At 44.7% G+C, this 21,952-nt stretch overlaps 1 protein-coding gene across 4 annotated transcripts in view; it reads right to left on the bottom strand.

Moving 5' to 3' along the window:
- The window catches only part of VTI1A (vesicle transport through interaction with t-SNAREs 1A), a 1,083,798-nt gene that overhangs the window by 60,840 nt on the left and 1,001,006 nt on the right, over window positions 1-21,952 (bottom strand). For 2 of the 4 annotated variants that reach the window (XM_086922795.1, XM_086922793.1), the window contains one exon: window positions 8,121-8,165. The exons of the other annotated variants lie outside the window; for them this stretch is intronic. In XM_086922795.1, the coding sequence (XP_086778921.1) occupies window positions 8,159-8,165 (7 nt within the window). In that variant the 3' untranslated portion in view covers window positions 8,121-8,158. The remainder of the gene's footprint in view (window positions 1-8,120; window positions 8,166-21,952) is intronic. 4 annotated transcript variants of the gene reach the window in all.

Here is a 21,952-nt window from a genome sequence, read left to right as displayed (position 1 = left end):
ATCATGTTCACACGCAAGACAGATGCAAACACCCGGAGTCTGAGGGTCTTTATGCAGCATCCAGTAAGGACGCCTTCTTAGTCGTTCATTGCCGGAGGATGGGGAAAGGGCTCGATTTGTTCATAGAGAGTCTCTGATCAGTTGGTGAGTATGTTGGTGTTGAGTATGGTTCTTCTATGTGCAGAAGCGAGCAGTGACAAATGAATGGCATTGAATACTTCTAGGATGTTATTCCGGAGGACAAAGAAGCAAGTATGCATCAATACAATATTTACAAATGGTAGCGGTGGTCTTATTGGTAGCACATCACTCTTTGTAAGCATTCCAAATGTACATTACAGTATTGGTGCCCCTCAAGGTTAATGACCTACACCCCACTACCCAGGTGTCAAGCCACTGTGGTCCTAAAAGTACCCAGTGTAAATGTTCAACATAAGAGTAAACCTTGGCACTCTAATCTGTTCAGATTAATTCATATATAATATTTCTATTATTGTTACGAGTCAAATTAGACAGGAATACTAGATTTCCAATTTCCAAACGTTGGCATTGCTGCACTCCAATTTGTTAAATCTCAATGGATAGTAAACATTTACTTTTACTATTCTGGTTATATCATACACCGCTTTAGCTATACAAGTTAGGCCAAAGAAGACTACCAAAGATGTAGAAGATTCCTGGAAGGATTTTGCACACTTTGCATGCGAGTACCCCAAAATTCAAGATTAATGGTAGGTTGTGTTGGCTGCACTTCGATAATAGGCAAAACACTAAGAATTGCACCTTTGTAGGCAATATTGGGATACATCAAGGAAGTTCCGAAAAGAGTCAGGCAGTTTACGATGCTGGAACTGTTGCTAGTGAAGAGGAGACTAGCAATATGCCGTAGTGTGCCCATGTACCGACCACAAAACAATGGATAAGTGATTTGATATAGTGTAAAAATGTCAATGACAATTAAGCATTGGCCCGTCTTATTTGGTGATGCCCTAAGATACTCTTGCGTCATATATTCTGGGAAACGGAAATGAGTTTCTTGCATTACCTTACAATAATGCACTCATCATTGTCTTCCTCCTAGTCCTAAAGCCAACTATCCCTGTTACTCACAGCAGTCTCTTGAAATGTCTACAGTCATGGCACTTGGCACATCCCTGAAATGTTTTATCTCATTCCTCTCGAGCACAGTGCAATAGGGTAATCATCAAGCCTGCTTCTCTCTGTCATTTGCAGACACCCGAGACCTTGCCAAGAACTTTTCCATTCTAACTGTTAATTATTACCTCCACATACCTAGTTAGTAGCTCTGGTCAGTCCTTAAACTATTCATCTACATAAACTCCTCCAAACCCCAAAAGATCCCAGCCCCTTGTAGAATCACCCAAGGATCCACATTGCTCCCTTTTAACCTCTGCAAAGAGCCCCTACGAATTCTAATCCAAGAGGACATTAGCAAATTAATACGACAATGGCACACAGTTCTACATGAACGTCTCCTCAATTCTAGGCATCCAGCACCTCCAGGACTGCCTGTTTCTCATCCAGACCTGGACGTCTCACACCTACCTGAAATTTAACCCCAACCAAACCATATTCCTCCTATTGCCCAACTGATCCACGAAGCTCAAATCTGGTTTAATGACACAACAAAGCCCAACTTTTGACCAAATACCAAGATCCCTCTGATTCCAACTTGACCCCAAGCTCGTCTTCAAGGATCCTATCGCCAAGAAACCCAAAATGCCTTAATTCCAGTTCTCTCTACTAAAGAATGTGAAACTATTCCTCCCTCAATGAGACATTCTACCTACTGTTCAAGCCCTTATGCCCCTGTATTAAAATGGTGGACTCGTTCTCCGCTGCAGCCTTCCTTACTTCAAAATGGCACCCCTTCATTGTGTCTTGTATTTCAAAGCATGCCTTACCAACAGCTGTAAAGATATGGCCACATCTTTCTCGTCCTAATGGAAAGTCCTTTGCTCCTCTTGCCCGCTCAGAAAACCTTCAAGGTAAGTTGCATCTGTGCAAAGCCATCATGTGACTGACACCCGGCTTATATTGCTAGGACACAATCAGAGTGGAGATGAAAAGAAAGAAAGAAAAACTAGGCAACACACTTTTTCCACATACGCACCTAGGATCTAGAATGACATACGAGTCTACCAGGACCGCCTTTACTCTTTAATTTAGGAAAGAGCTAAAGACGCACAATCTTTAAAGGATACTACATTGCCACGCACGCTCACTCCTGCCTAGCATCTTTGCATTTGACTACGAACTGTTTGCTGCTGTCTTTCTGCTAGGTTTGCAGTATGCACATTCAACATATATAGCAACAAAATATATGCTGCCAGAACTTACCAAGTGCCCCAGTACACTGGTAACTCTTGCAAGGTCAGTTAAGAACCTTTGATTCTACAGTGACAGTGATTTCAGCAGATCTTTCAAATAAAGCTCGGTGACCAGGGCAGATTCTTCCATTTGAGATAGCTCGGGAGTGTCAACACTTCTTTCCCTTGAGCATTACACTAATAAGATTCACAATAGTAAATTACAACGTGATTTAAGCCAACTCTCTTTTTGATAGTCTCCCAAAATACTGCTGGACTCAGTGCAAACAGGCTAAAATATAAAAATAGTGCTCACCAGCGTGCTTGAGAAATGAAACAAAATGGCCACACTGCTGAGACAGTCCAGAAGCCTCAGTGCAAGATCCATTAACAAATACTTCTCTTGTTTAGTTCTTGGCCTAAAGGTGCTAAAACAGAGACCTAAAGACCTACAGGACCTCAGCAGACACCCTGAAACTCAACAGACTTTCGAAAACTCTGCACCACTCATTCCTGTTCTCTCATCGTCAAGGCATGTAACACCTCACACTCGGACAGGCACCTGTCTCAACAAGTAGACAAACTGACGAGGGTAAGCAAAACAGGCATCAACATGAACTTCGTCAAAAGAAAATTATGATTTTACCATGCATAACAAAAAGTTTGTACAAAATGAAAATAAACGTCTATAGTGACATGTAATGTTAATGTTAATGTTATGGAAATTTATATAGCGCACGGCTGCCCAAGCCAAGGGGCGTCCCGGCGCTGCGAGCAGACAAAATGCAGAGAGAAAGTAGCACAGATAAATGACAGATTATTGAAAAAGATGGGTTTTGACGGCCTTTCTAAAGGCTAGGAGGTCTTGAATCCCCCGTATGGCTTCGGGCAAACTGTTCCATAGCTTAGCAGCCAGGAAACTGAAGGATCGGCCGCCTACTCTAGCCAGTCTAGTGCGAGGAATGGTCGCAAGATGTTGCCCATCTGAACGGAGCGATCTTCTAGGGGTGTACTCAGACAGGAGGGGACTCAGCAAGGGGGGAGAGGCGGTTTTAAGGATTTTGAAGGCTAAACATAAAGCCTTGAACTGGATCCTTTTGCCCACCGGGAGCCAATGCAATTTTTTTAAGGCTCCAGATACGGAAGAATGGCGAGGGAGACCAACCAGAGCCCTGGCTGCCGCATTCTGGACTCTCTGCAATCTGGTGGTTTCAGCCAGGTTCGCTCCCAATAGGAGAGAGCTGGCATAGTCTAGTCTAGAAAGGATCGTCGCCTGGACAATGAGCTGGCGGGTGCGGCAGTCAAAGAACTTCAGAATGGGCCTGATGTTACGTAAAATGCCAAAGCACGTGGCAGCCACTTTCTTAGTGTGGATGGTAAACTTTAAAGCCGAGTCCACCCATACTCCCAGATTTTTGACGCAATCTTTTGGCTTGGGGGGTGGGCCTAAGATGTCAGGCCCATGTTATTTGCATGTTATTGCAAATGTAGACCAGTTCATTATCATCATGATGTAGATGAAATGTACTGATGTTTAGATGAGAGTTTAAATTATATCAAAAATGTAGGGGAACCCATCTACACTACAGCTACGTTGTATGAAGTATGATGGTTCACCCTCTACATACTAGCATATCTTATCCAAATGACTGAACAGCATGTGGGTTAGGACAACTATCGATTATATGAAAGTAGTATCCTTCAGGGGCAGCACACCCGCTAAGGCAGAGGAGCGTCACCCCACTAAGTGCAAAAAGAAAATGATAATAACGCAATGTTAATAACTTTACTATATTATAATTTTTTTCTTCCGTAAGGAGCCATCCAGGGCGAGGCGGGATGTGCTTGTCAAAGCCTGGGAGAGGGAGGCGGAGTGGTTGCTGCTGCAACTTAAGTCCGCATGATGGTTTGGCTGGCTACCTCTGCCAGCCAAACCTTCATGCGCGCTTTGCGTGTTCTCCATCAGCTGTATTGTACAGCCTTGGTGGAGAACATGCACTACCTCCCAGCCCCTGTCTGAGCACCGAACCACGGTGCTCAGACCAATCACAACACTTCTGTAACGCAGCGTTGTGGTTGCTGCCTAGGGGAGTATAGGAGTCTGGATGCTTCCTGTTCCTGCGTAGGAGACGTGGCGGCTGGCAACCAACGACAACAAGGTAAGCCTTTTTTTCTTCTTTCTAAATCCGCCCTCTACGCCAACATCCCCAACCAGCAGCCACTGGTATCCTTATGTACATGAGATCATGATAATGGCTGCCTTGGCAGTCATGCTATTTTCCAGGAGCCTAACTTGGCACTTTTGTGCGACCTCTTCCTTCTCCAGGCACCGAGCCCTTGTTCCTGTGCCTCACTATGTGCCAGCCACAGCATCCTCCTTCCTCTGCCAACAACCGTCGCAAATAAGCTTAAAGCGTTTTACTGTGGGGAGACAGAGCTAATTTTTACATTCACATTTCATCTTTGAAAATCAGCTTATATAATTCCAAATAAGACTTTTCAAAACACGCTTAATACATCTCAGACTTGCCATTAGGCATATTAACTACTGAGACACCTTGTTTAGGTGTTTTTATGAGTATTAACTAGATCTAGGCTATAAGGAAAGGCACTTTGCTGTATGAAAGGATGATCCTGAACTCTTCACGTAACAGGATGCCCTGGGATGCAGCAACAGTTGTGTCTGTCCTGTGGGCGTCTGCCTACGAGACGTATGTCACTCTAACAGTGCAGTCTTTATAGTTGGTGTCAGCACCATCATCATCACGATACAGTTTGGCTGATAAACAATGCAGTAAGGCAGAACAGCCATATGGTATTTCCAACTGCATCAGTTGTCAGAACTGAATGATTAGTCACATACCTTGGAATGAGAAATTTGCTCTGACTGTGCTAACTGCATAGTGACATATTCTTGTGTAATGGCTAACTTATCCTTTCCTCTTTCAAATAATCCCTTCTTGATACCCCTGCTGAGACACATTTATCTCCTGAGTATGATTGGAGGTGTTCTTATGACCAAAAAGTCATAGACGAAATTAGTCGCCCTCAAAATGACTTGTAAGTATGCATAAGAGAGCAGTGTTTGTGTAGGCGTATTTATTTGTATGTATTCCTTAACAAATAAACAAGACGAGTTTGCACTTGCTCATAATATTACAATCTACAACTATGTTGCCTATCTAAGTTCTCACATTGTTGAATTCTTCCATGTCCTCAGGAAGGGAGTTTGGTAAGATTAAATAAGAATTCTTCTAAAAGAATGTGCTCACATCACACCATTCGAACATTGGCACAGTACAAAGAGCATTTCCCAAATGTAACCAAAGGTCCCAACCTTGAGCTCATTCAAAACATAAAAACCATTAGGCCTTGCCTGGTGTAAGCTAAACTAGGTAGATTGTGAAGTTAACATTGCATAGGCAACAGAATTTAGACAGAAGGTTACAGGTAAGCAACTGTCATATTTAGAACAACCACCATAGTATACCGCCTCAAGTGAAGATCACTAATGATAAAGCGGTTGAAAGCCTGAAAGATGCAATTCATCAAGCGTGGTCCCAGAGTCATAATTATGGATCTAAAGTCGGTTTTATATTCAACAATGTTCTGTCTTGTTAACGTAAGGCAGCTTTGTAGACGCCCAGCAAGGGAACATCTCAAATGGAAGGATGGGGGCAGAAGACCTTCGCAGACAAGCTCTACAGAAAGTCCACTGCCGCCACATATTAATAAGACATGCACTTTCCACTACATCGTTAAGCAAAAGTTACAATTTTCCATACTACTTCAGAGGTGTAGGTCTTTCTCAGGTGGATATGCCAAGGTCTTCTACAGTTAAGTAATTTAACAGCGGCATTTACCCGCTTTCAGATCAGGAAAATGTGATGAGTCACAGAACAAAAAACAGAAGAAACACAACTCCTACAACACCTTCTTGTGGAAGTAAAGCAAGTAAAACACTGCCTTAAAAGTGATGGTAACACTGGTCAATTGGTTCTAAGATAGACTAGTTGAAGAAAGTTAAAACCAATTTCAAAATCAGAGGAAGAACTGTTTCAAACATTCCATACAATCCTTTATAACAAATGCAAAAAACTCAAAAGTCTCTTTGTCAGAGCAGAGAGGATGTACATTAGAGCATGAGTATTGTATTCACAGACAAAGCAGCGAGGTAATCAAGTATTAAGATATAGAAACCCTCTTATACCTACAACAAGAGGGGTTTTGGGTCTTCCAGACTCTGTTTATATCTATGCAATCATTACAAGAATCAGTTCTTTAAACGTAATATGTAGAAGGCCTGGCTCAATGATTGTGAGAGGATTGTTGACAAAACATTATTCTATTCAAGGACAATTGACTGGTTGGTGCATTTGATCCTGTCTACTGCAACTGCGGCAGAACAATCTATGTTACACAATGAAGCAAAAACCAGGCCAGAAGGTACAGAGGAAGTGACACTAGCAGGGACAGACAGCTTCATGCAATTGGCTTCATCTCGGGTGGGTAATGGTTGGAGTCCAGATCTAAAAGCTTTCTTTTTTTTTTGCAGTTTTATACAGCGCAAACTCGACCTGAAGGTATTGGAGCGCTTTACATGAGCACCAGTTACGTTACACAAGGATATATTCTTTGTTTTTCTTTTTTGATAGGCACAGGGAGATTAAGTGTTTTGCCCAGAATCACAGGATGTTGAGCCGAAGCCGAGACTCAAATGTGGTTCCCCAGTTCCAAAGTCAGCAGCTCTGCTTTAGACAAAAGCGTCTACTGAGTGTGACTATCAGACACCTCTGCCCACAGAATGAGAAACACAAAGGTCTATCTGGCATTCTCGTGTACCTCCAGATCACTTCCAGGCAACTCACAATAGTCCTGATTTCTGTATATTTATAACAGAGCTACAGAGGGAAGGAGGCAATAAGAAATCACTGCCCCTGGAGTGACCAGATTCACCTGAGCACTCCATCTATGGATTAAGAAGTAGGCACTATTCAAAGGTCCATAATGAGTGCAGCTGACCTCGAGACAAACTAAACTTCGCAGCTTTGGTTCAACAAATTCGAGTGATAATTGTGAGAATCCTAACTTAAGATTGTGATCAGTGCTTCAAAGCAAGAAAACTTAAACTGCTAGAGAATCAATTTGATAACCAAGCGAGCACACGTCCTTTTATCACCAGAAAGCAAACATATGGAAAAAGGAAAAATATAAAGACCACGAGAAGGAAACGACAATGAGATGAGTGAAAAGAACATTTGCGGTTAAGAGAAGGGAACTGGAAATGAGCAGCCACAACCTATGTCTCTAAAGCACAAACTATTCTTCATATCACTATAAATCTGAGTTACCTTCAAGGTGTCTCTCTGACGGATGTATGTCGTTACAACGCATACTTTTACTCCGCGTACCATTACAACGCGGTATTTACAACGCATACCGCTACAACGCATAGCGCTTTGGGGTGCTGGATAGTGGTAAGTATAATTTACTATTCTAACTCCAGTCCCCGTGGACCCTAGGGAAGGTGTTGGATAGTAAATTAAACTTACCTCTTATCCTAGAGCGCCCCCTAGCGCAATGCGTTGTAACGGTATGCGTTGTAATGCCCGCGTTGTAGTGGTAGTGCGGAGTAAAAAATGCGTTGTAACAGGTGAATACCCTCTCTGACATTGGTACAAGGATCTGAGAGATTTGGGTTTTGGGAAACAGACTGTTCGCTGGGGCGTTAGAGGTACAACTCTGTGATGTCAGCACATTCCATTTTAAGAACTATAGAATATGACTTACCAAAGTCTCCCCAGATGTCAATCCGGTTTTCAAGAAGTTCAGAATCTGCACAGACAATAAAATGAATGGGATTGAAGAATGGTGCTGCTCGTCACACCCGTTTACTGGTTTTAAACAGTGGGCTATTCCAGATGCACGATACGTGTTTAGGGATGCATAAACAACGCTTTCAACTTTTCCCGAAAACTGCAATGCATTTGGTGCTGTACAGAATCTTTTCGAGATTCTGATAGCAACATCTACATACTACCAGATCTGAAACGAATGAACCCTCATTACAAACACTTACACCCTCTGCCTTCTAACAGATGTCCTGAATCTATCAATGAGATCCTTTAACACTATTGTCTGTGAGGGCATTTGCTATGCAAGCCATGTGGCATAGTGCTATTGAATTGCTACCCAAATACAGCACACCAACTATTTCGAGGAGGGCTCGATGGAAACAATCCATATAGCTGAAGTCACTTTTAAAATGTTTCAAGTCCACTGCAGGAACATCAGGGGCCATACAAAAGTGAGGTTGGGAGGGGGGGGGGGGAATTTAGCGGTGGATTAGGGGAAATAATCATTTTTTAATAAACTTACCTGACGACATGGCTGCCACGGTGCTCTTCTCCGGCTCTCCTCCCAGCATGCCCTGGTGCACAGGCTTCCCACTCAATCCTAGTGCTGCCCTCATGCTATAACTAGCATGAGAGCAGCGCCAGGATTGGTCTGAGCAGTGTGGTTTGTCGCTCAGACAATGCGTAGGAGCCTGTGACTTTTCTTCAACCCGGCTGTACAACACAGCTGGTTGAAGGAACCTAAGTGTGCTTGTCTGTTTGGCCTGCCTAAGACGGCCGGTCAAACAGACATGCGCATTTACAGTGTGCCCTCCATTTCTCCCTGCTATGCCCGGCCGCTCCCTTCACTGCTGGCATCTGCTCAGTCAGTCAGCGGCTGACTGACCGACCAGTGGGGCACGCTCCTCCACCATTACAAAGGAGTCGCCCCCCCGAGGAACATCAATTTAACAATATTTCATAGGAAATCCAGTGGTAGCATACCTTCCTGCCATAGCCACAACTGTATTCTGAAAATTGTAACTTGGAATTTTACTTAATGTATGTTCGTCACAAAGGATACTCTCCTGGTTCAACTAGTGTATGAAATTCCCATTGAAATAGAAACATGTGCACTGCCCAAGTAGGATTGTTAACACATTTCAGAGTTACGGACATGGAGGCAGCACTCAAAGCAAATGATCCCATCCACTAGAGTAAAAGATGAAAACACATCACATTTATAAAACCAAAATGTTTTTCGCCAACTAATGATGGATATGTTATATTTGATGCGGGAGCTCTATGTTTTAACATTATGTAGCTGCAGATCCCTCTCATCTTGTCTGCCCTTGAACTCCTCAGGGAACAGGGGGGGGGGGAGGGGTGAGATGACACTGCTCCCAACAGTAGATCTAGCAGGGGACTCCCTCTCTGTGGGCTCCCCTCTTTCCTTCTGCACAATCATTTTTCCTCAGGGCCACTGCCTTCTTGGAATTCTGGTTTGGGATCCTCAATGAGGTTCCAAGGCCTTACATTCTTTACACTTCCAGAGGGGTACTCCCCATCAGAGTCCTCCCCAGAGTCACCTGATGGTGGTAATACCCAACGTAGTGCCTCATAACAAAACAGGGCTTCCACAAGACCCTGCCTCACTGAGCTCGATAGATAGCTAGGTACCAGAAGTTAATTTCTATTTTGTCAAGGCTTCGCAGGTGCAACACCTACGCAGAGTTCCAAGTTGATCAAGCTGAAGCAGGAGTAAATGTTTAAAAATGACCATTTGAGAGAAAAGGAGAAAAACAGAATGCTGGTACGTAATTGTCAGCGATCTGGTAGTGGTGTTCACCAATCACTGTATGTCAAGTACAAACACAAGTCCTATCCTCACGCTGACCACCAATGTTAGAAAAAGAGGTCTCTAGGTGGCAGTGGCTTGTACCCTGTTCAACTAGGGACCCTTATTCTAGTCAGGGTAGGGTAATTACACGGCTAAGATGACCTCTGCTCTCCCCCTTGGTAGCTTAGCACGAGCAGTCAGGCTTATCTCAAAAGCAATATGTAAAGCATTTGTACATAGACACACAGTGAAAACACTACAAATGAACACCACACCATTTTTGAAAATTACAGATCTTTAGCTGAGTGAAACAAGAACAAAACTTCAACATACATAAGCAAAGATATCACTTTAAAAAAAGTTCAAAGGGAGGAGGAGCCAAGTCAGCATCCGAAATGGTCGCATAGCCGCTCGGCTCCGTGAGCCCTCTCGCCCTGCACGCCCATCCTGCTGTTCGTTCTGAACTACGAAGGTGAATTTGGATAAAAGAAGGAGAGCGTTCACTTACCACCTGCTCCTGAGACTCCTGTGTGCTGTGAATCCGGAGAATTTCCCACCCACTGCTCTGCGGCCTGTGCGGTGACGAAGCCAGGGTGTCGATTGCAACGGGCAGCCAGCCGCGACTGCAACAACAGCGGCCGCCTCTGGTGGTGGGGAGTCGGTCGGATGGTGCCGTTGTCTTGAAGTGCCGCTGACGGCAGCATCAGCCCGGTCCCTTATTGAAGAGCCTTGGGGGCCGGCGAGGCATACTGGAGTCGAGGGGGGTGTGTTGCTCCTGGTCCCCCTCTTCGGACTCCGCGCCCGGACATAACCAAGAATCACCCCCGAGACAGGCGGGCGGCCCCCAGGGAGTGGTAGGGTCTTTTGTTTAGCCTTTTGGTGACTCTCCCTGGGGAACCCGCCTCATAACTCTGTGCTCCGGGCGTACATTTAGTGGCGCCCTGTGCTGGGGCCGGTCCCTACAGTGAGGTGCAGAGGGACGGGGCCGAACTGACAAAGATGGCGGCTGACACCCTCCCTCACGGACCATGTCCCGGTCGGACAGCTGCCGTAGGCGTGGAGCTGGGGTGCTGGCAGGCCACAATGGAGCCCACACCCAAGGATGTCTTGGCCGCCCTAACGGATCTACGCGAGACCCTGATTTGCAATGCCTGTGACCTGGATCGAAGAATGGCCGCCATTGCTGTTTCACCGCCCTATAAGGACGTGGTCCGATTCCAATGGAGTGCCGACGTGCCCATATCTACTTCCTTGGGGAGGACTCTGGCCCCGCCTGGGTTTTGGGAACTGCCGAGGGACCTGGTTACTTCGTCCTCCTTGGACAGTGCGGTTGTGCGCGTGAGTGACTCTTTGGGACGCGTGCTTAGCTTGAGTCTAGGGACGCGACGCTGTTCTTCTTCTCGGGCCGTCCCGACAACACCGCGGCACTTGCCGGACTGTGAGATTTCCTCTTCATGGATGGTATTACTGTGCTTGGACTTTGTGACACCCGCGGGCTTGGTACCGACGCCTTTGGATTTCAACTGCAAGCGTCCTGATGGACTCTAGCTGCTGAACTTTTTCTTGGTGTTGTTCGGGCCTGATTCGCTCGGATCCTCCAGATCCTCCAAAAAGTACTGTATATCGATTGTCAAGGGGTCATTTGGTGGTTCCGTTGCTAGACGAGGCCAGGGATGATGCATTTTAGGTTTCGGTGGCCCTCACGTTAACTGACGGTGCTTTGGGTGTGTTGCATTGGGATTGTATTACTGATGTAATTGGTACTTGATGTTCTCCATGATACTCTATTCTGCTTCTGGATCTTCCCCATGTGCAGGGGTGATGGGCTGGGCGGCGACTTTGAGGGCCCTCCTCCACCTATGCTTCTTGTCTTTTCTCTTTTTCTTTTCTAAATTTCGGGTTCCAATAGGGCGACAGGCACGCGGCTGGGGGGGGTAGGCCTTGGCCTTCCGCGGGTGTGCAGGGTGGGGGTAGGGGGGAGCGGGGTGTGCTCGTTCTTTGTTTCCATGGCCCTTTAGTCTTTTTTCTTTTTCTATAGTGTCGTCTTCATTCATGGTTCCTGTAACGTGTATGGTTTTGAGAGGTGGGGTTAGGGTTTGCTAGCCACCAGATTTGTGCCTACGTTTCTCCTGATTTGTGTGCCTTACCCCACTACTTCGTCTGTATTTATACTAATTGTAGATATCCTGATTTGCGCGCTGTATTGCAGGACCACGTGTGATTGTATGGCACTTTTTCAGTTCTTTATATTTTAAAAATGAACCTCTGTAATCCTGACTTCGGACCTGATCGTTTGCCCACGAGTTGTCTCCTGGTATACGTATCGTCCCGGCTTTTGAATTGTTCTGACTCTCCGCATTGATTGCTATACTTTTACTCTGCTTCGCGGCCAGCCGAGAAGGTTGTAGGCCCGTACCTGTAATTGATTGCAAGACTAATAAAGGTTTTCCAAAAAAAAAAAAAAGTTCAAAGAGTTCAGTGCATAGAAAACTATGGATGAGTCACTTTTTAGTACAAAGTGCCTTGGATGCGCCAAATCAAAGATGAAAACCGGAGCGAGGGAGAATAGAAACTGGAAAACGAAGCGATTGGTCTGTTCCTTACTGACAGAGGAGGTGATGAGCAGATTCCTTGCTGTGGTGCAAAGGAGGTGATGCGTCAATGCCTAACTGTAAGGTGAGGTGTTGTGTCGATTCCTTACTACGAGTGGAGGTGATACGTCGAACTGCAGACACATGGCCTCGGTTCCTTACTGCTGGGCAACGTAGATGAACTTGGCGCACAGGTGCAATGTGTGGAAAATCCAGTTGCGCTAGGTCGATGCGGCTGGGGCAAAACAGGAGCTTCATCGATTTTCCAGCCACAATGCAAGTGATGCATCGATTTCTTCGGGCGCACAGCCGGGACTGCGTAAGTATCAGAACGGGAGCCTTGGACATTGGAGGCACAGTGCTCAGGACTCGGGCTGCGATAATGCATTTCTTTTTTCAGCACCACGGCGGTGCTGCATTAGGAAAAACAGGCACTGAAGGTGGATGGTTAGACTTTTGGGCTTCTTTGCGGCAAAACCACCACCAAGGGCCCTGAACTGGAATTGGCACCACTTGGCAGGTCAGAACTCCCAGCAGAGACATGCAGGAGCTGCAGGTGAAGTCCTTGATGGCCCTGAGACTTCTTAATAGGAGGCAAGCACACACAAGCCCTTGACAAACAGGGTACAAAAAACGAAGTCCAGTCCTTTCACTCTCCAAGACAGAAGCAACAAGCATCAGGCCAGCCCAACACAGCAACAAGCAGAGTGGCAGATCCCTTACAACAGTTTCTCCAGCTCTTCTTGGCAGAATCTCCTCTTAGTCCAGAAGTGTTTTGAAGTTATGGTGTCATAGCTCCAGTACTTATACCTGTTTTTGCCTTTGAAGTAGGCATACTTCAAAGGAAAGTGTAGTGCACAAGACGCTGCCTTTCCCTGGCCTAGCTCAAGACACACTACAGGGGGGGAGGGTGGAGACAGCTTTGTGTGAGGGCAGGCACAGCCCTATACAGGTATCAGTGACAATTCCTCCCACCACTCTAGCTCAGGAAGACCCATCAGCCTGGTGATAGGCCATCAGGATATGCAGGGCACACCTCAGCTCCCTTTGTGTGACTGTCTAGATTGCGTCCTGTGTAAGGGGATAAGGGGTGTACCATTAACCCCTAGACATCTCCCTGCAGGTGGGTGCAATCACTCATTATGCCAGCCTGCTTGGAGATCTCTATGCTCTTTAACGTTTAGGCAGGTGCTGCAGTACATAAAAAGATGAGCGGCTGATTCAAACAGCTGCTCAGTATTTCACTAATGCGCTGGCCTTGGGGCAAAGCAAGTTTGTGGTCACTTTGTAGGCCGTGCATTACTTGTAATAGGGCACACTATCCATGCTTGCGCCCAGTGCACTTGTTTAAAGGTGCACAGTGGCACAAACTGAAACAGTGCACCTAATACGCAATATGGGCTCTTGACTCAAGCAACAGCCTCTAACTAAGAAGATCCAACTCCTGTGCCCAAAATATGTAGGTTATACAGTCTGCCTATCCCAGCTGTAAATATAAAGACCACGCCCAACAACATGGATAGCCTGCGCTGGATCTTACTGCTCAGTAGCACTGAATACGAAACATTGTGTCAAAACAACCCAGACAGATGACTAGAGTGACTCAAATCAAGGTGTTTCATATTCTGATACTTTCCGCAACCAGAACGTAGGTTTTCATGTATTAATTACAGGAACCGCTGCACTTATTAGCGGTCATCCAGAGTCAGCAACTTGGCATTTCTCATTCAAGTCACACCTTCTTGAGAAGTCAACTCTTGCCCATTGGCCATACTTTTTCAAAAAGGGAAAAGGGAATATGAACAAAGCGCAACAGTGGGTCACCACAAAAGCAGAAGGGGTCGGAGTAAAGATGTGGGGAAAAGAGTAAGTATCCCTGAATGGCAGACGTCTGTCTATCGCAACAGACAGGCAATCATTCCACAGGGTTCTGAGCGCAGCGGATTGCTCACCTTCGCTTTACTGGCATAATTGACTTGTGATCAGTCAGTAGTCACTTAACCGGAACAAGAATGATGAACAGCAACTTTCAAAATGATGATTGCTTGCAAGACTTGTTATTTACCCTGACTTAAACAGCCGCTTTCTGCTTATGAGGAGGCAGCTCTGCTTTCGAAAAAGGATGTCACGAATATGGAAAATCGCAACCTAAATTTTGTTTCATTTCCAATTAAACTGCTGTGTTCAGCCAATCGGATCACCACATTATTTCATTGCTGTCGTCCACTTCTCTGCACATGAAGCTCTTGTTTTAGGAAAGGCCAATTGTCCATGTGCGCTTCTGGAAGGGATAAGCAAATGTCTTCCATTCTCAAAAATGCAATTTGAAAATCTAAAAAATGTCATCAACAAGTTAACTTCCAAACACCTTTTTGGAAGCTTACAGGTGCAGTCTATTAAATTCCTTTTGCTGGGATGCGAGCACGGGTTGGTTACACAAGCATCTTCCTAGTGATAGCACCTCTGACTACCAGAAGAGGAACACTTTGGGTACCATCATTTGCCATTATCAGAAGTAGTGTGCATTGTGGCACCTGGTAATCAAAAGAGAATGGACACTAGTTTCTGCAAAAAACCAAATAGTTTTTTATCGAGAACCCTCATAGACTTCCTGGAATTTTATCGTAGCGGCATATCTTTTTTCCGCCCCATCAGGAGTCATGGCATAGTCATTGGGTCAACGATTAACGTGCAGGGTGCCTGCCTCACCAGAGGCTACTTCTGGTATTTACAGAAGTGTCCCGAAATAAAAAGTGGGTTTGAAAAAATAAAAAAATAATGACTAGGTCAAAACTATACACTTTAATATCGAACAAGAGACTAGTCACTATAATTAAAAACCGTTGTGATATGTAGGTAGTTGAGTTATTGAACTACCATATCGTTTTCAAAAAGGTGTCGACATGTTTCAGCTCTCGGGGCCCTACAGGGTCAGGGGAGCTTTCGTCAGGACAAGGACAAGTAACAGGCATACAAAAAGAGAGCACACACAATTGCTGTGTGGTTCAAAAAATGATGAATTAATGGAATTTCCAAGCTGTATTCAAGAGAAAGAGACCAACAAACATTGTATAAGTTGGTTTGTATGTGATGTATGGCATTCTAGTGCACACATTATGTACAAAGCATAATTAACGCTAGACATGACTACCCTTATTGTAGAGGTAATCTAGAAAAAAGGAAAAAAAGGAGAAACGGAGGTCTAAAGGGAGTGGGATACAGCCAAATGGCCGTCAAATGATCAATGTCTTATAGACGGTTGTCATGCAGAAGTCTTTATATGATGACAGAGTTGGGAACAGAACAATGGGTAGTGATCATGATAAAAGTTTTTTTATACATAGTCGCTGTTCTGTAACCACATCACACATCAAGCAATCAGTGACTGTTTTAACCTGCCAAGAAAAACGTATCCAAAGGATACCCATACATTCATTAATGTTTTACCTTGTTAGTTGAGTTTTGTGGCATCAACAGGGACTGGGAGTCGCTTCTGGATTATTACTGAGTGGGAGACAACGGAGCGTCTATGGTTATTAGCATAGGCGTTCTTACCTGATCACTGGAGGAAACATCAGGAAACGCCATTCTTACCCATGCGGCGCGGATTTCGTGCCTAGTGCTGACTCTGCCCCTGGTTATGGGTGGGTCTTAACTCTCAGTGCTTTTATACTGGTCACAAACACTGAAAGAGGACTAATGTTTGAGCAATCACCAGGCACCGTAAGATGGTGGACTGACTGATGAAGTATTACGGTATCCTATGAGTTTACTGATTGGGTCCGTATAATGCTCTTTCCTACGGCTGGTAGGATTAACAGAACTGATGCCATGGAATGTGGTCGTTCATACCAACTATGTCGGTTTTCAAGCGATCGACCCATCTCTGCTCTTTGTTAAACAGGACTTGCTCAGCATTCTGGTCTTTGAAGTCTAGCATTTCCAGGACTGTCCATTTTAGTTCATCGCATGTGTGGCCAGCTTCTACAAAGTGGGCGCACAGTTTGGTTGTGTTCTTTTTCAGCCTAACATTGCTCCGGTGCTCTCCTATACGGAGTTTGACTTTGCGGCAGGTCATGCCGATGTATTGTTTTTGACAGGGGCATGTGATTAAGTAAATCACATGTGTGGAATTACAATTTGTGTGACTCCTTTGGGTCCAGAGTAGGTTGTCATTCAATTGTAGGGTTTTTGTGCTGGAGGTAAATTTGCAAACCCCGCATGTACCACAAGGGTAATGTCCAGTAACTGGCATCATATTTATGTCTCTAATGTTCGACCTGGGTATCGTTTTTTTCGGTCTGGTATGCACAAGAACGTCTTTTATGTTTTTTGTTCTTCTGTTTGCAAACCTTGGTTTTGGCCAATTTAAGGTTCCAGAGGTGAGTATTTGCCATTTTTTCTTTATCAGTTTTTGGACTTCATAGGTGGCTGGGCAGAAAGTTGTCACACAGGTCACGAGATCTTTCACTGGTTCTTTGTTAGTGCTTTGTAAGAGGCATTCTCTCGGCTGGTGTTTTGCTCGTTTCTCGCATTTCCTTATTATTGCCGGTGTGTAGTTTCTTTTCTTCAATTTTTGACTGAGTTCTTCAGCTTGTTTTTTGTAATCCGCTGTTTTGCTGCAGTTACGTTTGTGTCTGAGAAATTGGCTGTACGGCAGGTTGTCTCGTAACGGCCGGGGGTGGTAACTGCAGTATGACAGTAAGCAGTTCTTGGCCGTGGGCTTCGTGTAGGTCTTAGTTTCCAGTCTTCCATTCTCAGAGAAAATGGTAAGGTCCAAGAAATCGATTGTTGTTCTGTCAGATGTGAAGGTGAATTTCAGCCAAGGGTCTCTGCCATTAAGCCAGTCTATGAAGATGGTGAGATCAGATTGTGTGTCCCATATGAGTATGACATCGTCAATATAACGGTTCCAATATTTGATACTAGAAACGTAGGGGTTAGTGTTATTCAGGATGCATTCCTCTTCTAAACCGCTCACATAGAGTCCCGCTACTGAGGGCGCAAACGCACTCCCCATGGAGGTCCCATGGCATTGGAGAAATAGTTGGCCGTTGTACTCAAAGTAATTCTCTTGCAACGCCAACCTGCAACATTCCAGAATGAAGTGGCGGGGGGTCTTATATGTCCAATCTTGCATGAAGAGAAGATCCTCCAACATTTTAAGGGTGTCTTCTTGTGGTAGACTGGTGTAAAGGGATTCCACATCCAGTCCCACTAGTAGCATGCTATCTTGATTGTATTCCACATCCGCTATCTGGCTCAGGAGGTCTCTCGTGTCCTTGAGATATGTGGGCGTTTTTTGGACCAGAGGTTTCAGATATTCGTCTGCAAATTTGGACAAGGGCTCCAATAAGGACCCAATTCCCGAAACTATCGGGCGGCCTGGAGGGGGGAGTCTATTTTTATGAGTTTTTGGCAGCGAGTAAAAGAATGGTATTTTGGGATTCTTAGGTGTTAGGAATTCTGCCTCTTTTTTTGATATCCAACTATTCGCTTCTGCCTCATGCACCATTATTGCGATCGTGTTGGTTAATCTCTCGGTGGGATCAGAGTTGAGTTGTTTATAGAAAGTTTCATTGGTCAGGAGAGCTAGACACTGTTCGTTATATCCTTCTTTTGTGAGGATTACTACCCCGCCCCCCTTGTCTGCGGGTTTGATGATAATATCCTCATTGTCTCTGAGTTCGGATAGAGCTTGTTTCTCCTTTTTCGTCATATTATGATAGATATTTTTCTTGTTATCTATTTCGTCGATCCCTTTCATTATTGCTTGTTCGAATGCCTGGATTTCGATAGGCACAGTTGTGGATGGTGGGCAGAACTTATATTTTCTTCTAAGATTTGTGTCTCCCTCTGTCCCTTGGTTGGGTGAGTTGCTAAAGAATGCTTTTAGTTCCCGAGTCCTGCAGAATTCAGAGACTTCACATTTAAGCTTAAACCGGTCAGTTGTGGGTGTGGGCACAAAACCAAGTCCCTTATTAAGGACGTTTTTCTGGTCCTCCGTCAGAGTTATAGTAGTCAGGTTCACTATCAGTGAGTCTTCTTGCTCGGGCCTGGTTGAGCTGATGCCATGCTCCTTGTTTGTACACTGGGCTGTTGGTCTTGCCACCTGAGATTTTTCTTTTTGCCTCTCGGAATGTTCTGGCCTCTCCCTAAAAAAGGCTGTGCCTGGTGTTGATTCGCATTGGCTGGTATATGTTGATTTTCCATTTGGTGTTGTTGGTTGACATTGGGATGAAAAGGATTCATCCATCCAGCAAAGGGAGGCATGTATGGAGGGTAATATGGTATTGGATTCAAAAAAAGAGGCAGAATTCCTAACACCTAAGAATCCCAAAATACCATTCTTTTACTCGCTGCCAAAAACTCATAAAAATAGACTCCCCCCTCCAGGACGCCCGATAGTTTCGGGAATTGGGTCCTTATTGGAGCCCTTGTCCAAATTTGCAGACGAATATCTGAAACCTCTGGTCCAAAAAACGCCCACATATCTCAAGGACACGAGAGACCTCCTGAGCCAGATAGCGGATGTGGAATACAATCAAGATAGCATGCTACTGGTGGGACTGGATGTGGAATCCCTTTACACCAGTCTACCACAAGAAGACACCCTTAAAATGTTGGAGGATCTTCTCTTCATGCAAGATTGGACATATAAGACCCCCCCGCCACTTCATCCTGGAATGTTGCAGGTTGGCGTTGCAAGAGAATTACTTTGAGTACAACGGCCAACTATTTCTCCAATGCCATGGGACCTCCATGGGGAGTGCGTTTGCGCCCTCAGTAGCGGGACTCTATGTGAGCCGTTTAGAAGAGGAATGCATCCTGAATAACACTAACCCCTACGTTTCTAGTATCAAATATTGGAAACGTTATATTGACGATGTCATACTCATATGGGACACACAATCTGATCTCACCATCTTCATAGACTGGCTTAATGGCAGAGACCCTTGGCTGAAATTCACCTTCACATCTGACAGAACAACAATCGATTTCTTGGACCTTACCATTTTCTCTGAGAATGGAAGACTGGAAACTAAGACCTACACGAAGCCCACGGCCAAGAACTGCTTACTGTCATACTACAGTTACCACCCCCGGCCGTTACGAGACAACCTGCCGTACAGCCAATTTCTCAGACACAAACGTAACTGCAGCAAAACAGCGGATTACAAAAAACAAGCTGAAGAACTCAGTCAAAAATTGAAGAAAAGAAACTACACACCGGCAATAATAAGGAAATGCGAGAAATGAGCAAAACACCAGCCGAGAGAATGCCTCTTACAAAGCACTAACAAAGAACCAGTGAAAGATCTCGTGACCTGTGTGACAACTTTCTGCCCAGCCACCTATGAAGTCCAAAAACTGATAAAGAAAAAATGGCAAATACTCACCTCTGGAACCTTAAATTGGCCAAAACCAAGGTTTGCAAACAGAAGAACAAAAAACATAAAAGACGTTCTTGTGCATACCAGACCGAAAAAACCGATACCCAGGTCGAACATTAGAGACATAAATATGATGCCAGTTACTGGACATTACCCTTGTGGTACATGCGGGGTTTGCAAATTTACCTCCAGCACAAAAACCCTACAATTGAATGACAACCTACTCTGGACCCAAAGGAGTCACACAAATTGTAATTCCACACATGTGATTTACTTAATCACATGCCCCTGTCAAAAACAATACATCGGCATGACCTGCCGCAAAATCAAACTCCGTATAGGAGAGCACCGGAGCAATGTTAGGCTGAAAAAGAACACAACCAAACTGTGCGCCCACTTTGTAGAAGCTGGCCACACATGCGATGAACTAAAATGGACAGTCCTGGAAATGCTAGACTTCAAAGACCAGAATGCTGAGCAAGTCCTGTTTAACAAAGAGCAGAGATGGGTCGATCGCTTGAAAACCGACATAGTAGGTATGAACGACCACATTCCATGGCATCAGTTCTGTTAATCCTACCAGCCGTAGGAAAGAGCATCATACGGACCCAATCAGTAAACTCATAGGATACCGTAATACTTCATCAGTCAGTCCACCATCTTACGGTGCCTGGTGATTGCTCAAACATTAGTCTTCTTTCAGTGTTTGTGACCAGTATAAAAGCACTGAGAGTTAAGACCCACCCATAACCAGGGGCAGAGTCAGCACTAGGCACGAAATCCGCGCCGCATGGGTAAGAATGGCGTTTCCTGATGTTTCCTCCAGTGATCAGGTAAGAACGCCTATGCTAATAACCATAGACGCTCCGTTGTCTCCCACTAAGTAATAATCCAGAAGCGACTCCCAGTCCCTGTTGATGCCACAAAACTCAACTAACAAGGTAAAACATTAATGAATGTATGGGTATCCTTTGGATAAGTTTTTCTTGGCAGGTTAAAACAGTCACTGATTGCTTGATGTGTGATGTGGTTACAGAACAGCGACTATGTATAAAAAAACTTTTATCATGATCACTACCCATTGTTCTGTTCCCAACTCTGTCATCATATAAAGACTTCTGCATGACAACCGTCTATAAGACATTGAACATTTGACGGCCATTTGGCTGTATCCCACTCCCTTTAGACCTCCGTTTCTCCATTTTTTCCTTTTTTCTAGATTACCTCTACAATAAGGGTAGTCATGTCTAGCGTTAATTATGCTTTGTACATAATGTGTGCACTAGAATGCCATACCTCACATACAAACCAACTTATACAATGTTTGTTGGTCTCTTTCTCTTGAATACAGCTTGGAAATTCCATTAATTCATCATTTTTTGAACCACACAGCAATTGTGTGTGCTCTCTTTTTGTATGTCTGTTACTTGTCCTTGTCCTGACGAAAGCTCCCCTGACCCTGTAGGGCCCCGAGAGCTGAAACATGTCGACACCTTTTTGAAAACGATATGGTAGTTCAATAACTCAACTACCTACATATCACAACGGTTTTTAATTATAGTGACTAGTCTCTTGTTCGATATTAAAGTGTATAGTTTTGAACTAGTCATTTTTTTATTTTTTCAAACCCACTTTTTATTTCTGGACACTTCTGTAAATACCAGAAGTAGCCTCTGGTGAGGCAGGCACCCTGCACGTTAATCGTTGACCCAATGACTATGCCATGACTCCTGATGGGGCGGAAAAAAGATATACCGCTACGATAAAATTCCAGGAAGTCTATGAGGGTTCTCGATAAAAAACGATTTGGTTTTTTGCAGAAACTAGTGTCCATTCTCTTTTGATTACCAGTTACTTACATAGGGGAACCGAATGGACTCCGTATCCTCTTCCCTCCCTTTTGATATTTAATGCATTGTGGCACCGTCAGAGGTTCGCTGGTGATACAGTGAAGTGTATCGGT

Source organism: Lissotriton vulgaris, chromosome 5, assembly GCF_964263255.1.
Source record: "Lissotriton vulgaris chromosome 5, aLisVul1.2, whole genome shotgun sequence".
NCBI lineage: Eukaryota > Metazoa > Chordata > Amphibia > Caudata > Salamandridae > Lissotriton > Lissotriton vulgaris.
Note: the sequence above shows the minus strand (reverse complement) of the source record. Positions and strands in the feature narration are given on the sequence as shown.